This window comes from Salvelinus alpinus, chromosome 4 (genome assembly GCF_045679555.1).
Source record: "Salvelinus alpinus chromosome 4, SLU_Salpinus.1, whole genome shotgun sequence".
In the NCBI taxonomy this organism is placed as follows: Eukaryota; Metazoa; Chordata; class Actinopteri; order Salmoniformes; family Salmonidae; genus Salvelinus; species Salvelinus alpinus.
Window position 1 is genome coordinate 90,843,799 of NC_092089.1, and position 19,359 is coordinate 90,863,157.

General features: G+C 45.4%; 2 protein-coding genes across 2 annotated transcripts; one reads left to right on the top strand and one right to left on the bottom strand.

Annotated features, from left to right (window-relative positions):
• Window positions 1–5,966: 5,966 nt before the first annotated feature.
• Window positions 5,967–7,589, bottom strand: LOC139574663 (HIG1 domain family member 2A-like). Its single transcript, XM_071399434.1, has 2 exons — window positions 7,323–7,589; window positions 5,967–6,471 (listed from the first exon to the last, which is right to left on the bottom strand). Exons 1-2 carry the CDS (start codon window positions 7,501–7,503, stop codon window positions 6,308–6,310), a joined length of 345 nt encoding a protein of 114 aa, XP_071255535.1. The 5' UTR covers window positions 7,504–7,589; the 3' UTR covers window positions 5,967–6,307.
• Window positions 7,590–11,533: 3,944 nt separating this feature from the next.
• On the top strand, window positions 11,534–17,650 carry faf2 (Fas associated factor family member 2). The gene is made up of 11 exons (XM_071399435.1): window positions 11,534–11,971; window positions 12,673–12,741; window positions 12,998–13,132; window positions 13,390–13,466; window positions 13,570–13,708; window positions 13,980–14,065; window positions 14,443–14,534; window positions 14,758–14,935; window positions 16,267–16,438; window positions 16,581–16,724; window positions 16,914–17,650. The coding sequence occupies exons 1-11, from the start codon at window positions 11,909–11,911 to the stop codon at window positions 17,094–17,096; spliced, it is 1,338 nt and encodes a 445-aa protein (XP_071255536.1). The 5' UTR covers window positions 11,534–11,908; the 3' UTR covers window positions 17,097–17,650.
• The last annotated feature ends 1,709 nt before the right edge of the window (window positions 17,651–19,359 follow it).

A 19,359-nucleotide genomic window follows, 5' to 3' on the forward strand; every position in this document is an offset into this window, starting at 1 on the left:
TCCGCTATGTGTCGGCGTAGTGTCCCTCTTTTCCGCTATGTCTCGGTGTAGTGTCCCTCTTTTCCGCTATGTGTCGGTGTAGTGTCCCTCTTTTCCGCTATGTGTCGGTGTAGTGTCCCTCTTTTCCGCTATGTGTCGGTGTAGTGTCCCTCTTTTCCGCTATGTGTCGGTGTAGTGTCCCTCTTTTCCGCTATGTGTCGGTGTAGTGTCCCTCTTTTCCGCTATGTCTCGGTGTAGTGTCCCTCTTGGTGTAGTGTCCCTCTTGGTGTAGTGTCCCTCTTTTCCGCTATGTCTCGGTGTAGTGTCCCTCTTTTCCGCTATGTCTCGGTGTAGTGTCCCTCTTTTCCGCTATGTGTCGGTGTAGTGTCCCTCTTTTCCGCTATGTCTCGGTGTAGTGTCCCTCTTGGTGTAGTGTCCCTCTTTTCCGCTATGTCTCGGTGTAGTGTCCCTCTTTTCCGCTATGTGCCGCTGTAGTGTCCCTCTTTTCCGCTATGTCTCGGTTTAGTGTCCCTCTTTTCCGCTATGTCTCGGCGTAGTGTCCCTCTTTTCCGCTATGTCTCGGTGTAGTGTCCCTCTTTTCCGCTATGTGTCGGTGTAGTGTCCCTCTTTTCCGCTATGTGTCGGTGTAGTGTCCCTCTTTTCCGCTGTGTCGGCGTAGTGTCCCTCTTTTCCGCTATGTGTCGGCGTAGTGTCCCTCTTTTCCGCTATGTCTCGGCGTAGTGTCCCTCTTTTCCGCTATGTGTCGGTGTAGTGTCCCTCTTTTCCGCTATGTCTCGGTGTAGTGTCCCTCCTCTTGGTGTAGTGTCCCTCTTGGTGTAGTGTCCCCCCTCTTGGTGTAGTGTCCCTCCTCTTGGTGTAGTGTCCCTCTTTTCCGCTATGTGTCGGTGTAGTGTCCCTCTTGGTGTAGTGTCCCTCCTCTTGGTGTAGTGTCCCTCTTTTCCGCTATGTCTCGGTGTAGTGTCCCTCTTTTCCGCTATGTCTCGGTGTAGTGTCCCTCTTTTCCGCTATGTGCCGCTGTAGTGTCCCTCTTTTCCGCTATGTCTCGGTGTAGTGTCCCTCTTTTCCGCTATGTGCCGCTGTAGTGTCCCTCTTTTCCGCTATGTGTCGGTGTAGTGTCCCTCTTTTCCGCTATGTGTCGGTGTAGTGTCCCTCTTTTCCGCTATGTGTCGGTGTAGTGTCCCTCTTTTCCGCTATGTGTCGGCGTAGTGTCCCTCTTTTCCGCTATGTGTCGGCGTAGTGTCCCTCTTTTCCGCTATGTGTCGGCGTAGTGTCCCTCTTTTCCGCTATGTCTCGGTGTAGTGTCCCTCTTGGTGTAGTGTCCCTCCTCTTGGTGTAGTGTCCCTCTTTTCCGCTATGTCTCGGTGTAGTGTCCCTCTTTTCCGCTATGTGCCGCTGTAGTGTCCCTCTTTTCCGCTATGTCTCGGTTTAGTGTCCCTCTTTTCCGCTATGTCTCGGCGTAGTGTCCCTCTTTTCCGCTATGTGTCGGCGTAGTGTCCCTCTTTTCCGCTATGTCTCGGTGTAGTGTCCCTCTTTTCCGCTATGTGTCGGTGTAGTGTCCCTCTTTTCCGCTATGTCTCGGTGTAGTGTCCCTCTTTTCCGCTATGTCTCGGTTTAGTGTCCCTCTTTTCCGCTATGTCTCGGCGTAGTGTCCCTCTTTTCCGCTATGTGTCGGCGTAGTGTCCCTCTTTTCCGCTATGTCTCGGTGTAGTGTCCCTCTTTTCCGCTATGTGTCGGTGTAGTGTCCCTCTTTTCCGCTATGTCTCGGTGTAGTGTCCCTCTTTTCCGCTATGTCTCGGTGTAGTGTCCCTCTTTTCCGCTATGTGTCGGTGTAGTGTCCCTCTTTTCCGCTATGTGTCGGTGTAGTGTCCCTCTTTTCCGCTATGTGTCGGTGTAGTGTCCCTCTTTTCCGCTATGTGTCGGTGTAGTGTCCCTCTTTTCCGCTATGTGTCGGTGTAGTGTCCCTCTTTTCCGCTATGTGTCGGTGTAGTGTCCCTCTTTTCCGCTATGTCTCGGTGTAGTGTCCCTCTTTTCCGCTATGTCTCGGTGTAGTGTCCCTCTTTTCCGCTATGTCTCGGTGTAGTGTCCCTCTTTTCCGCTATGTGTCGGTGTAGTGTCCCTCTTTTCCGCTATGTGTCGGTGTAGTGTCCCTCTTTTCCGCTATGTCTCTGTGTAGTGTCCCTCCTCTTGGTGTAGTGTCCCTCCTCTTGGTGTAGTGTCCTTCTTTTCCGCTATGTCTCGGTGTAGTGTCCCTCTTTTCCGCTATGTGTCGGTGTAGTGTCCCTCTTTTCCGCTATGTGTCGGTGTAGTGTCCCTCTTTTCCGCTATGTGTCGGTGTAGTGTCCCTCTTTTCCGCTATGTCTCGGTGTAGTGTCCCTCTTTTCCGCTATGTCTCGGTGTAGTGTCCCTCTTTTCCGCTATGTGTCGGTGTAGTGTCCCTCTTTTCCGCTATGTGTCGGTGTAGTGTCCCTCTTTTCCGCTATGTGTCGGTGTAGTGTCCCTCTTTTCCGCTATGTCTCTGTGTCGTGTCCCTCCTCTTGGTGTAGTGTCCCTCCTCTTGGTGTAGTGTCCCTCTTTTCCGCTATGTCTCGGCGTAGTGTCCCTCCTATGTTTCTAACTGTGGAGGAAAGGTATTTTGTCTCTCCCACCATCTTTCCTTATTCTGATGTAATGTATCCAGTGGAAATATAAGTCACGACCTTTAACATGGAGTGTTCTGACTGCTCTCTGTCCTTTTTAACTTCCCTCAGCAATGCTACATTACTGACGTTAAGAAAAATATTGTTACTGTAAATACTTCATTAAACTCCTTCCCTCTCCTAAACTACAGAGTGCATTGGGTCAGACACCTCTCTCTCTCTTAAAAAGCATGATGCCTCTCCCAATAAGTGTTTTTTGTAATTTTATAAAATACCAGATTAGTTTAATCTCCACTGTAATTTGTATTTTATTTCATGTGTAAAGGTCTAACGTAGCCAGTCCTGTTCAGGAACTACATTAGGAGTAGATTGTAAACCACCTCTGCCTGTTTTTATTAAGAATTGATTAATTGACATTCATTCACTGTTGAATGATATTCCTAATTGATTATTTAACGGTAGCTAATGGACATTTGAGATGCTATGAGCTTGTGGCCTTGTTGAACTTTAAACTCCTCCTTACACCTGTTAGGGTTTGTGCTTTTGGCCAGATGAATTTCCTTCCCAAGCTAGACTACTTATGGCCTGGTTTCAGATCTGTTTTGTGCAGTCTTGCCAAATGTGACAATGAACCTTTTTTTTATAATTTTTATATACATATGTTCTATGCAATAACCATAGGAGTCGGCAGGACAGCACAAACAGATCTGGGACCAGGCTAGACAATGTAGTCTGTTCCAACAAATAAGTGTCTTCACATCCAACGAATCATTCTGAGGTAGATCCTCATTAAGCATCAGAAGAATTCACATACCAAGGGGGCTTGTTGTGCCATTTGTTTTTAGGCTGTGGATCCTTGGGGAACCGCCCCGTCCTCCTGGATAGATCCACATCATGTCCAACGCATGTGTCTCTCTACCTCCTACTTTAGGCACAAGTGGTCACCCTCTCTTCACTTTTGTCAATCGTGAAGGATAATTCCTCCAAGTTTTACCAGTGAGACGTCTACGCAGCATCTGCACACCAACCATTTGATCTGGATCAGTTTCAGGGGATATACCTTTTTAGATCTTAGTTATGTGGTGTTTTGAATGACGCAGTGAGTGAATTTTAGAGCAGGAGGTGTTAATAAAACTGTTTTTATTTCAATCAAAGCACTTTGTCTAGTAGCACACGAGTTATGGCTGCATGAGAGAGAGATATGCAACCATTCAAACAATGGAAATCAGGTGTTTTTTTGCCTTAAAGTAACATACTATTATATTGGTTTCTGTTCTGTATAATATCATGTGATCTTCCAAACTTTGATTCAGCTTTAACTGATAACCATTCATCAGAGTAGCCTGCAGAGACTGGAAGAGAATCCCCAACGTGTGCAGAACCTTTTAACCCTGGGAAGAAAAGTCCGATCCACAGCCACGCTGTTTTAAAGAGTCCTCATATCATGGACAAATTAAACAAGAAATCTAGAATGACATGTTTTAAACAGTTGGTTGAACGCTAGTCTGTTGAGTCATATTATCAAACACTTTCCCCTTCATTTAAACTGCGTTGCCTCAAATCTGTGATCAGCTGTTGTCTATTGGGACATTATCACACAGAGGAGAATGTTACACAGGAACTGAAACTCTTCAATAAAAATGATCTCAGAAATCTGCCTGTTTTGGTGTTGTCAAAAAAAAATCATCAAGCAAAGGGTTTGTGTGAGCATTTAAATAAGACTGTGTACGATACACAGCGGGTACTTGGGGAGAACATGAGTATTTGAACAATAAGCCCATGAAGGGGTACTCTAGGCAGAGAAATGTTCTTGGTGGTACAGTGACCAAAACAGGTTGAGAACTGCTGGACTAACGCTAAAAAAAGACCCAAGCTGTTCCTCTGCCTCCCTTACAAGAGCCCCCATACTGCCAGGTCATCTTCACCAGTCCCTATAACATCCCTTATATTGGTCCTAAGAGCCAGATGCGCCATCTTTCTCTCAAGTATTACAGCACACAAACAATTCACTTATATATCTCTTTATAAAAAGGGACAGGTGTGTGAGGATACGTTGCTAGTACAGCCAAAGTGGGACCGACAATACATAGTGCTAAAAAAAAAAGGTCAGAGTCTTGGAATAATTCTTTGTATTATACAGAGGTGGATCTCACTAACAGATAAGTGGGTCGGCTGGCCGATTTGGTCGTATAAGTGGGTCGGCTGGCCGATTTGGTCGTATAAGTGGGTCGGCTGGCCGATTTGGTCGTATAAGTGGGTCGGCTGGCCGATTTGGTCGTATAAGTGGGTCGGCTGGCCGATTTGGTCGTATAAGTGGGTCGGCTGGCCGATTTGGTCGTATAAGTGGGTCGGCTGGCCGATTTGGTCGTATAAGTGGGTCGGCTGGCCGATTTGGTCGTATAAGTGGGTCGGCTGGCCGGTTTGGTCGTATAAGTGGGTCGGCTGGCCGATTTGGTCGTATAAGTGGGTCGGCTAGCCCATTTGGTCGTATAAGTGGGTCGGCTGGCCGATTTGGTCGTATAAGTGGGTCGGCTGGCCGATTTGGTCGTATAAGTGGGTCGGCTGGCCGATTTGGTCGTATAAGTGGGTCGGCTGGCCCATTTGGTCGTATAAGTGGGTCGGCTGGCCGATTTGGTCGTATAAGTGGGTCGGCTGGCCGATTTGGTCGTATAAGTGGGTCGGCTGGCCCATTTGGTCGTATAAGTGGGTCGGCTGGCCCATTTGGTCGTATAAGTGGGTCGGCTGGCCCATTTGGTCGTATAAGTGGGTCGGCTGGCCGATTTGGTCGTATAAGTGGGTCGGCTGGCCCATTTGGTCGTATAAGTGGGTCGGCTGGCCCATTTGGTCGTATAAGTGGGTCGGCTGGCCCATTTGGTCGTATAAGTGGGTCGGCTGGCCCATTTGGTCGTATAAGTGGGTCGGCTGGCCCATTTGGTCGTATAAGTGGGTCGGCTGGCCCATTTGGTCGTATAAGTGGGTCGGCTGGCCCATTTGGTCGTATAAGTGGGTCGGCTGGCCCATTTGGTCGTATAAGTGGGTCGGCTGGCCCATTTGGTCGTATAAGCGGGTCGGCTGGCCCATTTGGTCGTATAAGCGGGTCGGCTGGCCCATTTGGTCGTATAAGTGGGTCGGCTGGCCCATTTGGTCGTATAAGTGGGTCGGCTGGCCCATTTGGTCGTATAAGTGGGTCGGCTGGCCGATTTGGTCGTATAAGTGGGTCGGCTGGCCCATTTGGTCGTATAAGTGGGTCGGCTGGCCCATTTGGTCGTATAAGCGGGTCGGCTGGCCCATTTGGTCGTATAAGTGGGTCGGCTGGCCCATTTCCTTCAACCCAGAGAGATGTTTTTCTACATATGTGGTTGGCTGCATTGCACTTCAATTATATTGTTACACAATGATGTTTTAAACTCAAGGCAGTCAGTGCTCTGCTTGCTTTGCCATCTACATTTCATTTGACTGGACCAACCCAAAGCACAGTTAAGGAAGTCCAGAAAAAGTACAGCCTTTTAAATATCTGTTTTTCCGTTAGTCTTTCTACACATTCAAACACATTTCATTCACCACCACAAGGTGGGACTACCTGAACTCCGTCTAATAAAGAAACCCCTTGTTTTAGTTTTTTTCCCCATTGCAAAAAGTTTTGCAGTAAATGAACACAGCCCTGACGCTGCTCAGTCTTTCCTCAGAGCTGTGGTGAACACGCCGAAGATGATAGCGACTACAGTGAAGCCTTGTGCGAAGATACGTCCTCTCATCAGGAGCTGGGACTGCCGGGTCTTGCCTTGTTTGAAGGCTCGGAGACCGTACATCAACGCTCCAGCTGTACCGAGACAACCTGGAGAGAAGACGCAGAATACAGATTCTATTTCAAAAAGCAAACATTTAGGTTTTCCATAACCACTCTTAAAATGGATGTGAAAGGAAGCTCATTCAGTAGTTTCCATTTGGTATCAAAGTGCTCCTAATTCTTCTCTGTTTTGGAAAAACCTAAAAGGTGTACAATCATAGTACTTTTTAAAAAAACGACACCCTGACCAGTGTAAATCTTAAAAGACATTTTAGGCCTGATTGTGTGTAATGGGTTTTGTTTTTAATTCAGATTGTGTATGCAATTCATCCTGTAACCACAGGGGAATGAACAGCTACAGAGAGAGCATTCCCAATGTGATGTAGTGTCCAATTTTATATTCACATAAAATGTTCAATCCCTAACTATGTTATACAGACAGTCTGGCCACTGGTCTACCTGTGTAGTCTAGCACCCAGGGTATGAACCATTGATTGCACTAGTTTACCATAATAATACATGTTTATTATGAAACTCCTTGACAAAAGGCATTATGGGCCCTGTAATGTTTCATAATGGGGCTTGGAACACTCGGCTATGTTCCAATCAAATTACCTTTCAGTGTACCATATGGGTTCCACAAGGACACATCTTATAACAACTGTAGCTGGCTGTACCAAATTAAGTTGATTGTATTCTATTCTCTACTGTAGCTAACTAGCAAACTTGTTAGCTAACTAGCTACAAACCAGTTGTCTGTCTTGGTCGTAAGACGCACATGGATGACCAAATGACTGTCTAGTCAATGCATGAATAATCTCATTTATTAATAGTATGCATTGAAGCCGACTAGGTACAGCAGTGGACACTTTTCCCTAGTTACTCATTACGCAACTCACCTATAGGGACGAAAGGGTTCTCCTTCGACTTCCTCATAAACTTCTCCTGGAACGTCTCTTCTCTGGGTCGCGATAGAGGTGTAAATCCTTCTATAACGGGGGGCTTGGATATGTCGAGCATTGTTTGTTGGGTCGTTGTCGCTGACTGTTCAGAGACAAACGGGGTAGCAGCAGCTGCCATGCCTGCAGAGTGTGTGTTCACGAAGCTACGGTTGCTAGCTACAGAGGAAGGGAATGAATGGTTTGGAACAAAGACGTTGAAAATATGAGAGATGACCTAATGAGAGAGCTTCCGTAAATATCACATCACATATTTGACCAAGTGTTGCAACGTGTTGGAAACTTGAAAGCATTGTCAAATATACTGAACAAAAATATAAACGCTACAATTTCAAAGATTTTACTGAGTTACAGTTCATATAAGGAAATCAGTTAAATTGAAAGAAATTAATGAGGCCCTAATCTATGGATTTCACATTACTGTGCTGGGGTGCAGCCAAGGGTGAGGCCTGGGTGGGCACTGGGGGAGCCAGGCCCAGCCAATCAGAATGAGTTTTTCCCCACAAAAGGGCTTTATTACAGACAGAAATACTTCTCACCACCCCTCCTCAGACGATCCCACAGGTGAAGATGCCGGATGTGGAGGTCCTGGTCTGGCGTGGTTACAGGTGTTCTGCAGTTATTAGACTGGTTGGACGTGCTGCCAAATTCTCAAAACGATGTTGGAGGCTGCTTATTGTAGAGAAATTAACATAACATTTTTTCGCAACAGCTCTGGTGGACGTTCCTGCAGTCAGAATGCCAATTGCACGTTCCCTCAAAACTTGAGACATCTGTGGCATTGTGTTGTGTGACAAAACTGCATATTTTTAGAGTGGCCTTTTATTGTCCCCGGCACAAGGTGCACCTGTGTAATGACCATGCTGTTTAATCAGCTTATTGATATGCCACACCTGTCAGGTGGATGGATTATCTTGGCAAAGGACAAATGCTCACTAACAAGGATGTAAACAATTTGATGGAAATACGCGTTTTGTGAGTATGGAACATTTCTGGGATCTTTTATTTCAGCTCATGAAACATGGGACCAACACTTTACATGTTACTTTCATATTTTTGTTCAGTGTATATATATTGTAACCACACTGTACATCGATTTGATAGGGACATTGATCATGAACAATCCGATACATTTTATCCGACAAGATTGTAGTACTCCTAAATGGTAGGTGGCGGTAGAGGTTTGCATTTGGTCACTGCTACATCGCCAAACAGCGTTTTACGTATTGGTCAAAGATTATCTTTTATATTGGCAAGATTGTTGAGTGACAATGGAAATACATGTCCTCAAAGATGGAAGGCAGGCTGGAGGAGGTGAGATCAGGTGGGAACAGTGTAGCCAATGAGAGGGCAGATACACCAAAATTCCATTGAATTATTCAATGGCTGTTTTTGTGCACAAAGTGATGACTAAAGTGTCTTTTATTAGGAAGGCCGGGGTTTGAGAAATCAATGAGAGAAGTGAAACATTCTACCTTTTTCTGTTTATTTCCCCGAAATCCACAACCTAGATTCGAGACAATGTCTTAAAGTAGTTGAACATGTTATTACTCCAAACCTTGTGAAAGTGACAAACTGAGGCGTTTTTTCATTTTCTTAACAAATGTATTTTATATCGAAGGAGTGCCTTTTGCTTTAAGGCCTGCACATAAACAATTAAGCGCAAGATGACTGTTAGACCTGATGACCTGTTTCTGCACATGAGCTTAGCTAGCCAACATCGCCATGACATCTCTTACAAGAGTGATCGGGGCATTTGTATTGGAGAAGCAGTTTCTGCTTCATACTCATACTGTACTGTCTTTGCCGGAACCCTGGCCACTTGTGGTGCGTTCGTAAATTCACTCTGGCTATCTTCTCCGATTTCAGAGCACTCTCATCTGAGTGTGCGACAGCGCAGAATAACTGATGAATTTAGAAACGCTCAACACCCATTGAATATGGCCGGTGTCAGTAAAAGTTGGCAAAAAAAAGTGTGATTCAATTGTTGCCAGCAGCACAGTTACAGTTACCAATGCTCTGGATAACATGAAAACTGCCTAACCAGCTCTGCTAGGGCAAGTAAAATGGTCAGAGTGAGGTGTTCTCTCATTTGTGTCTGGGAGTAGCTGGGAAACTAGCCAACGTTAGCCAGTTAGCTTGGGTGCTTGACTGCTGTTGTGAGGTCAGAATGCTTGGTTCAACGCTACTCCTTAGCCAGAGCATCCAGCGAAACGCTCTGAATTTACTAATGAACAATCTGACACTGAGTGCACTCTGGCACTCCAGATTAAATTTACGAACACACCCTTGGTTGGAGAGCATCAAAACTTTGTTGCATCATGGGTAAATTGTGACCAACTGACTGATCTACAAAATATTATTTAAATAGCTATTTCTGATTTAAGGTGATTTGTAAATTAGTCAGTCTTGTCTTTAAAGTCGGCTGCAATGTCGAACGCACCCCATTATGAAACTTTTATTGATCAAATATAAAGCCTTGTGAAGAAATTATAAATGTATTCTTTAGTTGACCAAATTCGACACTCTCTCGTTAACCTCCATACAAAAATTCCTCACTTCTTGATCTTATTTTCCTGGACAGATATTTTTTGGCAGAGTAACTCTCTCGCTTTGCCTCTTCTTCTCTGTCTTGGTAGGGGATTGGCGAGTAGTGACGGGCCGGAAGTTTGACCGAAAGTCTTGTCATTTTACCGAAGATGTTATATAACTAATTCAAGATAGACCAAAGCCTTTCATTTCCAATGGGAGCAAATTAACCATAGTGGGCAGAACAGGCAAGGAGGTGGACAGGGCCAAGCATGAGCTAGCGAGATCCTATTGGGCGTTCTAGCATTTATTTGCATATTGCCGTTAGGGGACGCCTAGTATGAAGCGCGTTTGTGCAATATCTCAATTCGTCCTTGCAGTCCTACTAAGCAACGCTATTTATTTATTTTACTTTGGCAAAGGGTAAAGTCTACAAAACGTAGTCCACTCTGTTTGTTACAGATTGTAGTTTCGGAAACAGAAAACTCGATTGAGATCAAACGTTTCATTGAGGATGAAAATGTGCATAATGACGGCCAAAATACATCTCGTTACATTTTCTCCCACTGTAAGCCACTGAGCTTCCTCTCATCACCATATTTGGTAGTGAGAGGAAACGCCAACCGGATGCTTAACATTTATACATCCGGTGAAATGTCTGACTCATTGTTCTATCTGTGTTTTTACTGACTCGGATCTTTTCCACTCGTTTAGTCAAAATAACGAATTTTCCGACTCATTTCATTCGAGTCAGTAAGAGCCAATTTACGCTTGATCCGAAAATGTGGACGGAGACACTGGATGGTGTGACGCAATTGAGGCCAAATTGAGCTCTATTCGGCCTTGCCTCTAACATTTTGACACAATACAGAGGGGCTCTGTAAAGCTCCGCATTGACATGATTGGTTGACAGTAGATGAGGGCCGAAGGTCCTGTATAGACGCAAACTCACTTCCCTCACAACACAGCGCTGTGCAAGAACTATGAATGCTCTGAGTTCTGCAGAGCATAAATCACCATAAATGCTGCACAGCCAATGCAGATAACAGATTTGCCATGCAGCGCTTTTCATGCCCAGCGCACTCAGGACCCCTAACAGTGAACGATGAACTGAAAACTGGAAAGAGTTAGGATTCTCCGAGCCTCTCGATCACAATTTTTTTTAATTAACTAGGCAAGTCAGTTAACAAATTCTTATTTACAATGACGGGCCTACCCCGGCCAAACCCTAACAACACTGGGCCAATTGTTCACCGCCCTATGGGACTCCCAATCACGGCCGGTTTGTGATACAGCCTGGAATCGAACCAGGGTCTGTAGTGACGCCTCTAGCATGACGCCGTCATTGTAAATAAGAATTCGTTTTTAATTGACATACCTAGTTAAATAAAGGTTACACAAATGTAGTTTGTTTATACTGGACCTCCCACCTAACCTCAACCACTCATGTCAATGATGAGCTACACAGAGCTCTCCACATTATTGAAAAATGTGAGAGGTGCACATTGACACGGCATAGAGCTTAATTTGGCCTCATCATGCCAATTGCACCACACCTTCCATATGAAGCTTCCGACCACATTTTCGGATCAAACATAAATTGACTTTTAGTTCTCGAGTTTGCTGAGCATGTTTTGTTTCTACAAATCTGTTTCCGTAACATTCAATAATCAATAAATTGCAGTCATTCTTGCACCATGATCCAATTATCAGTTCTAATCATGTATTTGTCTTCTCTATGTACTATGCTCATTATCAATTTTCCGCTCATATGACAGACAGTTGGTGGTCGGAACAGTCCTCTGGAGCCACTGAGCCAGAGCAGCGTGTATCAATCCTGCTGTAGGAATCATTGCGGCCAGCACTAGCAGGTCAAATGAACAACTAAAACGAACGAGTCACTCAGAAAAACGAATCATGACTCTCGAGTAAGTAAAAAGAGTCGTTCAAAAATAACGAATCGTTCGCGAACTGCACATCACTGTTGGCGAGGTAAGATGGCGGCGCCAGAGGAGCAGGAATTATCTCAGGCGCAGACCGAAAAACTCCTTCAATTTCAGGTAGTCAGCCTTTCTTCAGGTTTAAGTAATTTTTATATAACTCCATATTAATCTATGTTTAGATATATGAAGGAAATTGTTTAAAATGAAGCACGCTAAGGGTGTAAAAAACGCTTTTTGACAATATAATTTTGATACCCCTAGCGCCACCGCTAACGTTAGCTAACTTGCTACCGTTAATGTTATATCTAATCTAGCAACACACCAATTATTTTCTATCCTAAATATTGTCTTGAGTTGCTATTTCGTTGCGACAATTCCCCCAAAGAAACGCATCAACAAACTTAAATCAGTGTAAGGTGAATTAGAAAGAACATGTTTAACTTGGTTATCTGCAGCACTTGGCTTACTTACGCCAACTAACTAGCTAGGCTAACGACAGTTGGCTAGCTAGCTAGCAGTTTACTTGGTCAGCCAAGCTAACGTTACTTAGCTTTTTAGCTAGAAGATGGTTTGAGAGTGAACATCAGACACAACTGTTATGACACATGACAAGCAATGACTGGTTCATTCTTAGTAAGGCCCCCCTCTGTCTCATCCAGACCCAAGATGTGGAAATGGCCTGTAGGAAGTAACGTATTGGAATAAATTCGTTGAACCTAACAACTCCGCATCCTCACTGACCAATTGGAGATTTGTCCAGTCTCGTGTACACCAGTGCTAGATGTGAGAATTCAGATTTTTTTGGCATTTGATTTCAGGACTTGACAGGTTTGGAGTCTATGGACCAATGTCGGCGCACATTAGAACAACACAATTGGAACATCGAGGTAAGTACTGTCAACCCCATAATACATGAATGTCTCTTTTTGATGTGGGCCCTGAAGACTAAAAAATAGACAGGTTATGATGCACCCAGTGAATCCAATAGTTTACCAGCGGTTGCACTGTTATAAATTAACTACGTGCAGTAATATATATATATCTCGTGACAAATGTTGCCTTAAATATTCTGCATGAGGTCTGCGACAAGGTATAGTCTTCTTGTGGTGTCCAGGGTGGATAATGTCGTGTGTGTGTTCCCAGGCTGCAGTGCAGGACAGACTGAACGAGCAGGAAGGAGTTCCCAGTGTGTTTAACCCTCCGCCCTCCAGACCGTTACAGGTCAACACAGCAGACCACAGAGTGTATAGCTATATCGTCTCCAGGCCACAACCTAGAGTACGTACACACATTATGTCTCATGTTCTTCTCTTTGCTCTTTATATGTCACTGGTAAACTGCAGTAAATTGTTCTTGCATCTCAACTTTAAGGTAGACTCTGCAATATGACATTAGCATATACAGTGGGGCAACCTCCTGCTTACAGAATCAAGTCCATAACTGAAATCATCCAGCTGACAGCTGTAGTATTCTCATTGAATCTTTCCACTGTTCTGACCATCATGTCTCATCTGGTCTTTTTCTTACTTTTTCAGGGATTAATAGGATGGAGTTACTACATGATAATGCTACCTTTCAGATTGACATATTACACACTTCTGGACATATTCAGGTAATACAAAGAAACCGTATTTGGCCATCAGTTCCCCTTTATAAACATGAGCTGCCTGACGTTTCTATATAAAGGTGAATGATTGGTTCCTCCTCCTCCCCAGGTTTGCCCTGCGGTGGGTCAGGCCAGACCCTCGTGGACGCGTCACAGACCCCGTGGGTGACGTTGTCTCCTTCATCCATAGTTTTGAAGAGAAGTACGGTCGATCGCATCCAGTGTTTTACCAGGGAACATATAGCCAGGTGTGTTACTCAGGTTCCCCAGTTCAATCTCAATGTGAGGTACTAGTACCTGACCATCCATAAGAAGTATGTTAGAACTCAGAAGAACATTCCCCCAAAAAGTTGACACACCCTACGTTTTATTTTATTGAACAACCGACTTAATGGTTTTATGAAAGCGGATGTTCCAGAATCCATATAGGTTCTACGTGGATTGAATCCATGTGTAACTTGGTCGATAGCTGGTAGTGTTATTCAGTGAGCTGTGGTTTTTTTTTTTTTTTCCCTCAAGGCATTGAATGATGCCAAACGTGAGCTTCGCTACTTGTTAGTTTACCTCCATGGAGAAGACCACCAGGATACAGACCAGTTCTGTCGGTAGGTCCAATAACAAGTGATCACTTTACATGAGGTCAACATACACAGGCAACAAAATGCACAATGATACTACAATGCAAAACCCAAACTCTGGAAGGCCAGGCACCTGTTTTGTACTATTGTCCCTTTTCTAGGGAGACCTGGCAAGAATCATTAGATAACCAACTAATTATAATTCAGGTTCTGTTGATAATTGGTTTGAATATGTATTCAGTTGATTGGGAGGTATACCTTGCGTTTTCCTTATTTGCGGAATGTTTGATATTATTCATATACCCTCCACTCTTCATTATTAGATATTTTCCTTAAAGTGTATTCTGTACATCTTTCCTCTCACGGTTTATATTAATGATGCTTCTGTTTCCATCTTCCTCCAGCTCCACGTTATGTACAGAAGAGGTCATGACCTTCCTCAACACCCGGATGCTGTTCTGGGCCTGTTCCACCAGCAGGCCTGAGGGATACAGAGGTACACATCGTCTACTCTTGCACGCTGTCTTCACTACCTAGATCTCCTAGAGCTGGAGATCCATTCTAAAAAGAGGAACTGGCCTCATCCTTCACTCGTTGTTGTTGCTGTAAATGAGGACATGTTCTCAGTGAGGTGGAATCTCTTTATCCATCACTTTATTTCAGTGTTTTAATCTGTGTTTGGTGTGTTTCTGTTTTTTCCCTGTGTGTCTGTACCTCAGTGTCCCAGGCGTTGCGTGAGAACACTTACCCGTTCCTGGCCATGATCATGTTGAAGGACCGTAAGATGACGGTGGTGGGACGTCTGGAGGGGCTCATCCAATCAGAGGACCTCCTCAACCAGCTCACCTTCATCATGGAGGCCAACCAGACCTACCTGATGTCTGAACGCTTGGAACGGTAAGGGACTGATCCTACCTGATGTCTGACCGGTAAGGGACTGATCCTACCTGATGTCTGACCGGTAAGGGACTGATCCTACCTGATGTCTGACCGGTAAGGGACTGATCCTACCTGATGTCTGACCGGTAAGGGACTGATCCTACCTGATGTCTGACCGGTAAGGGACTGATCCTACCTGATGTCTGACCGGTAAGGGACTGATCCTACCTGATGTCTGACCGGTAAGGGACTGATCCTACCTGATGTCTGACCGGTAAGGGACTGATCCTACCTGATGTCTGACCGGTAAGGGACTGATCCTACCTGATGTCTGACCGGTAAGGGACTGATCCTACCTGATGTCTGACCGGTAAGGGACTGATCCTACCTGATGTCTGACCGGTAAGGGACTGATCCTACCTGATGTCTGACCGGTAAGGGACTGATCCTACCTGATGTCTGACCGGTAAGGGACTGCAGATCTGGGTCTCCAATACTTTAAAATGTATTCCAGTGGTCTCTGTGCGAGCCCAACCCATCTGGCACGCCAGACAAACTCAAACAAAAGTATGGGAAGTTGTTTTAATGTATTTGAAACCCAGGTATGATTATTTTACTATTATGAAAAACACTAATGTGGAGATTGTGTCTGGTCCTGTAGATGTAGTGTGGTGACGTCTCCCGTACGTCCGTCTCTGGTCCTGTAGATGTAGTGTGGTGACGTCTCCCGTACGTCCGTGTCTGGTCCTGTAGATGTAGTGTGATGACGTCTCCCGTACGTCCGTCTCTGGTCCTGTAGATGTAGTGTGATGACGTCTCCCGTACGTCCGTCTCTGGTCCTGTAGATGTAGTGTGGTGACGTCTCCCGTACGTCCGTCTCTGGTCCTGTAGATGTAGTGTGGTGACGTCTCCCGTACGTCCGTCTCTGGTCCTGTAGATGTAGTGTGATGACGTCTCCCGTACGTCCGTCTCTGGTCCTGTAGATGTAGTGTGGTGACGTCTCCCGTACGTCCGTCTCTGGTCCTGTAGATGTAGTGTGGTGACGTCTCCCGTACGTCCGTCTCTGGTCCTGTAGATGTAGTGTGATGACGTCTCCCGTACGTCCGTCTCTGGTCCTGTAGATGTAGTGTGATGACGTCTCCCGTACGTCCGTGTCTGGTCCTGTAGATGTAGTGTGATGACGTCTCCCGTACGTCCGTGTCTGGTCCTGTAGATGTAGTGTGGTGACGTCTCCCGTACGTCCGTCTCTGGTCCTGTAGATGTAGTGTGGTGACGTCTCCCGTACGTCCGTCTCTGGTCCTGTAGATGGATGTAGGTTAATTGAACGCGTCTCTGTGTGTGTGTTCCAGGGAGGAGAGGAACCAGACGCAGGTGTTGCGGGCGCAGCAGGACGAGGCCTACCTGGAGTCGCTGAGAGCCGACCAGGAGAAGGACCGGAGGAAGAAGGAGGAGCAGGACAAGGTTCAGGCGGAGGAGGAGAAGGTTCGGCAGACCGTCCTGGCCGAGGAAATGAGGAGGAGGGTGAGAACGAGGGGTCTTTTAATACTCTCTGTCCTCTCTCGCTCTGCCTACATTAAAACCGTTCCTTATCTTGGTTCTATGTTATTTTAATAATTAGTTGTTGCCAGGTTGACTGTGGATAACATATATTCTGTGTTTTTAGACGTTGGAGGAAGAGAAGGAGCTTAAGTCAGAATGTCTTCCCCCCGAACCCCCAGTAGATGACCCCGACAGCGTCAAGATAGTTTTCAAACTGCCTAACGACACCAGAGTAGAGAGGCGGTTCCTCTTCCAGCAGTCTCTGACGGTACGAACACAGCTCTGCTCTCGGCAACTTACAGGTGGTGGCATTTTAACTGGCCTAGTGTTTACCAGTGGGGGCTTGACTCCCAATTCTACACGTGTAGTGTCATTTTAACAGTTTGTTTTAACTGGCCTGGTATATACCAATGGAACGTATATAAAAGAGCACCCATGTCTCCCTCTGTGTTTCCAGGTAATATACGACTTCCTGTTCTCATTGAAGGAGACCCCGGAGAAATTCCAGATAGTTACAAACTTCCCCCGCCGGGTTCTGCCCTGCCTTCCCACGGAGGAGCAGCCCAACCCACCCAGCCTGCAAGAGGCCGGCCTCAGCCGTTCCGAGGTCCTCTTTGTTCAGGACCTCACAGAAGATTGACACCTAGCTAACCTTCTCCTCAACCTCCAACATGAGGAAAATAACTGTTGTCTTTTTTTTTCGTTGTTTCTTCACACATATTTTTTGTTTAAATGGCCATTGTGCACAACAAGGGATCACTGTCTGAAATAACGAAACGAAAAAACTCTTTAACACAAAAATAATTTAGCCCTGCTCTATCCCCCTGGCCGTCTCGCCCACCATGATACCTCCTCCTCTCTCCTCCAGTTTAATTTGGTTATGTTTTAAAGGAGAGCAATGTGAACTACCCTCCCTGTACATACGTTAGCTATTTAAAGAACAAGGCTGAAAAAGCACTACCTTTTTTTCTTTTTTTTAATATTCAATCAAAGTTGACTCTAATGTAATTGTCTTTGAAATGACCAAACAAACGAGGGCCACAGCTTTGACGTGTGGCTTTACCTATCTCTAGTAAAACAGTCTGCCTGTGGTGATTTTCATAGATGCCTATTTCTCCTGTAACATCGGAATGGGCTGGTCATGTTTAAGATGTCATTTTCCAACAACTATAAATTAAACATTTTTAAAATGTTGTGGTGGTTTTCATTTTGATAATGTTACTGGCTGTCAGTGCTCTGTTCCCATCGCCAGCTTTCTTGGTCTAAAAATCTCAGCCTTTCTTGGTCTAAAAATCTCAGCCTTCCTATCAGCCCACAGAAACTCTGCTAACCTGGAAATTATGTGTTTAAATATTTTTGTAGGTACGCTATAAATACAAATGTATGTGTGTACCCCTTCAAATTGGATTTGCTGACCGGTGTATAAAATCAAACACACAGTCATGCAATCTCCATAGACAAACATTGGCAGTAGAATGGCCTTACTGAAGAGCTCAGTGACTTTCAATGTGGCACTGTCATAGGATGCCACCTTTCCAAGAAGTCGATTTGTCAAATTTCTGCCCTGCTAGAGCTGCCCCCGGTCAACTGTAAGTGCTGTTATTGTGAAGTGGAAACGTCTAGGAGCAACAACGGCTCAGCCTAGAAGTGGTAGGCCACACAAGCTCACAGAACGGTACCGCCAAGTGCTGTAGTGCGTAAACATTGTCCTCTGTTCCAACACTCACTACCGAGTTCCAAACTGCCTTTGGAAGCAACGTCAGCACAATAATTGTTAGTGGGGAAGTTCATGAAATGGGTTTCCATGGCAGAGCATCCGCGCACACAAGCTTAAGATCACAATGCCAAGCATCGGCTGGAGTGGTGTAAAGCTCGCCGCCATTGGACTCTGGAGCAGTGGAAACGCGTTCTCTGGAGTGATGAATCCCACTTCACCATCTGGCAGTCCAACAGACAAATCTGGGTTTGGAGGATGTCAGGAGAAAGCTACCTACCCTAATGCATAGTTCCAACGGTAAAGTTTGGTGGAGGAGGAATAATGGTCTGGGGCTGTTTTTCATGGTTCGGGCCCTGACCTCAACCCCATCTAACACCTTTGGGAATGCAGACTTTGGAATACCGACTGCGAGCCAGGCCTAATCGTCCAACCTCACTAATGCTCTTGTGGCTGAATGGAAGCAAGTCCCCTGCAGCAATGTTCCAACATCTAGTGGAAAGCCTTCCCAGAAGAGTGGAGGCTGTTATATCATCAATGTTCCAACATAGAGGAAAGCCTTCCCAGAAGAGTGGAGGCTGTTATAGCAGCAAAGTGGGGGACCACGTCCCCTCGCCCCGACACGGGCGCGAACCAGGGACCCTCTGCACACATCAACAACGGTCGCCCACGAAGCATCGTTACCCATCGCTCCACAAAGGCCACGGCCCTTGCAGAGCAAGGCGCAACACTACTAATAGGTTTCAGAGCAAGTGACGTAACTGATTGAAACGCTACTAGCGCGTACCCGCTAACTAGCTAGCCATTTCACATCCGTTACACCAACTCCATATTAACACCCATGATTTTGAACTATGTTCATCCTGATCTCACAAGATCACATTCCTTTTCTCAGCACAGTATGAGAGCCTAGTGCTCTGGTCTAAAGTAGTGCACTATATAGGGAATAGTGTTCCATACTAGCATTCATGACAACTTTCCGTGAACTCTAATGGTGATTGCAGCGAAAACAGGCAAAGGGGCGGTTGTAATATTGGTATACATCATACGTTTATTAGTGAACAACACTCTCAAATCAGCCACGATAAAAAATAAAAAAAAATGATTGCACGACTCGGTAAAGCAGAACTAGCAACTTTCAGTTTAAAAAAGTACAAATCTGAAAAATGTCAATCAGTATACAGGTGTG

Coding starts and splice junctions, on each gene's coding strand:
- LOC139574663 (XM_071399434.1), bottom strand. CDS start 7,503: ATGGCAGCTGCTGCTACCCCGTTTGTCTCTGAACAGTCAGCGACAACG. Junction 6,472..7,322: donor GAACCCTTTCGTCCCTATAG/GTGAGTTGCGTA, acceptor TCTTCTCTCCAG/GTTGTCTCGGTACAGCTGGA.
- faf2 (XM_071399435.1), top strand. CDS start 11,909: ATGGCGGCGCCAGAGGAGCAGGAATTATCTCAGGCGCAGACCGAAAAA. Junction 14,066..14,442: donor GATACAGACCAGTTCTGTCG/GTAGGTCCAATA, acceptor ATCTTCCTCCAG/CTCCACGTTATGTACAGAAG. Junction 14,535..14,757: donor CAGGCCTGAGGGATACAGAG/GTACACATCGTC, acceptor TCTGTACCTCAG/TGTCCCAGGCGTTGCGTGAG.